We start from the raw sequence: 1,667 nt of genomic DNA on the forward strand, positions 1-1,667 counted from the left end.
ACAAAATTATGCAGTGGAGACTTCCATTGCCCATTGTAATTGCATCTTTGATGGTGACCCTCAAGTGAAATGCTTGTCTAAGGTGAGGATACTAAGCGAAAAAGTGGTGGAGAAACCCTGGTCAAGTCCGAGTCGGTCAGGGCTTGGCTAGGAGAGGCCTTGACCAGGGTCCCCTCAGGCCATGTGAAAGACAGGAAAAGCATCCACCTCGGACTTTGCTTCTCCATGCCTGTTGGGTTTCCTGTGGCTTCCTGGCCTCCACTGAGGCCAGACTTGCCAGCCCTGCTAGAGGTGGTTTTTGTGTTCTCTGTGGACAGTAGAGAGTGGCACCGGAGCGCTGGAGAGGAGGAAGAGGAAGAGTTAACACTGGGCAGTGAGGGATCTGCCAGGGGCCTGGTTCCACCGGCCCCCTGCAGCCTCCTCTCCCAGGGAGGGCCTCAGGCCCATCTCTTCAACCTGGTTGCTTTCCTCGTAAGGAACAAGGAAGCTGTGATGGAAATCTCTTTGTTTCTTTTTAGATTGTTCTGAGTTTTATACCTCCACAGGACCGTAGGACCCTGTCTTACCCAAGACTTTTTCTGGTCCATAATAATACTAAAGATACCTTTTATCATCGCTGCTGTGAATACCACTGGCTCTGACCCTAAGCTGTCTATTTTAAATGTCTGAACTTTATCTCGTGCAGGCATTCTTCCTGCATGGGGATATATTTGATTTCCTGAATCACTTCTTGAAAGAGACATTCCCCTTTGGGGCATTAGGCCCTGGTTTGGATCCAAATCACCCCCTGCAGAAGGCACTGGAGGGTGAGCAGGCCTACTGGCTGACTGAGTCGGACTTGACCAGGATTTCTTGGCCATTTTTTATCTTAGCACCCTCGCCTTAGACAAGAACACTTCCTCCAGCTCCAGGGCCTCTCAGGTGGACCTCCTGAGACGACCCATAGCCCCTCCTTCCACTCGGAAGCCTGCCTCTCTGACGACATTGGAAAATGGTGAGGCGTACCCCTTCTGGGTTTGCTTTTTTACCCCCATGCACCAGGGCTGGCTGAACCCAGGCCTCACCTTCCAGGTCTTACCCACCGGTGAACCACCAACCAGGACTGAGATGAGGCATGAACATGGACAGAAGAGACGTGTCAGTGGGGATGGGCAGCCATCTGGGCCAGTGCCACTCTCTGGCTTTCTCCTGTTGGAGATACACTGACCCCTTGGGAACACTGTAGCCAGTAAATGAGGGATCAGGACACATAAATGTCGTTAAGGGAGAGGCAGGACCTGGTACCCTTTTTGATTTGACATACTAGTCCACTGACAAGTGTGTACTTCTTGGAACCTTTTTTTCCTCCCATTGAAAAAGTGGAGTCAGGCTGGGTTTGGTGGCTCACGCCTGTAATCCCAGCATTTTGGGAGGCTGAAGCAGGAGGATTGCTTGAGCCCAGGAGTTCAAGACCAGCCTGGGTAACATAGTGAGACAAAAAAAAAATCAGCTGGGTGTAGTGACACACACCTGTAGTCCCAGCTACTCAGAAGGCTGAGGCAAGAGGATTGCCTGAGTCCAGGAGGTCGAGGCTGTGTTGAGTCTTGAATGCGCCACTGCCCTCTAGCCTGGGCAACAGAGTGAGACTCCAACTCAAAAAAAAAAAAAAAGAAAAAGAAAAAGGGGGG

General features: G+C 51.2%; 1 protein-coding gene across 1 annotated transcript in view; it reads left to right on the forward strand.

Annotated features, from left to right (window-relative positions):
* Nucleotides 1-225: 225 nt before the first annotated feature.
* Nucleotides 226-1,667, forward strand: part of SLCO2A1 (solute carrier organic anion transporter family member 2A1) — a 56,292-nt gene continuing 54,850 nt past the window's right edge. Inside the window, exons 1-3 of the mRNA XM_021712083.1 lie at nucleotides 226-471; nucleotides 686-806; nucleotides 887-994. Coding sequence (XP_021567758.1) covers nucleotides 226-471; nucleotides 686-806; nucleotides 887-994 — 475 coding nt within the window. The remainder of the gene's footprint in view (nucleotides 472-685; nucleotides 807-886; nucleotides 995-1,667) is intronic.

Source organism: Carlito syrichta, unplaced genomic scaffold (genome assembly GCF_000164805.1).
Source record: "Carlito syrichta isolate Samal-C Ts95f unplaced genomic scaffold, Tarsius_syrichta-2.0.1 Scaffold303058, whole genome shotgun sequence".
In the NCBI taxonomy this organism is placed as follows: Eukaryota; Metazoa; Chordata; class Mammalia; order Primates; family Tarsiidae; genus Carlito; species Carlito syrichta.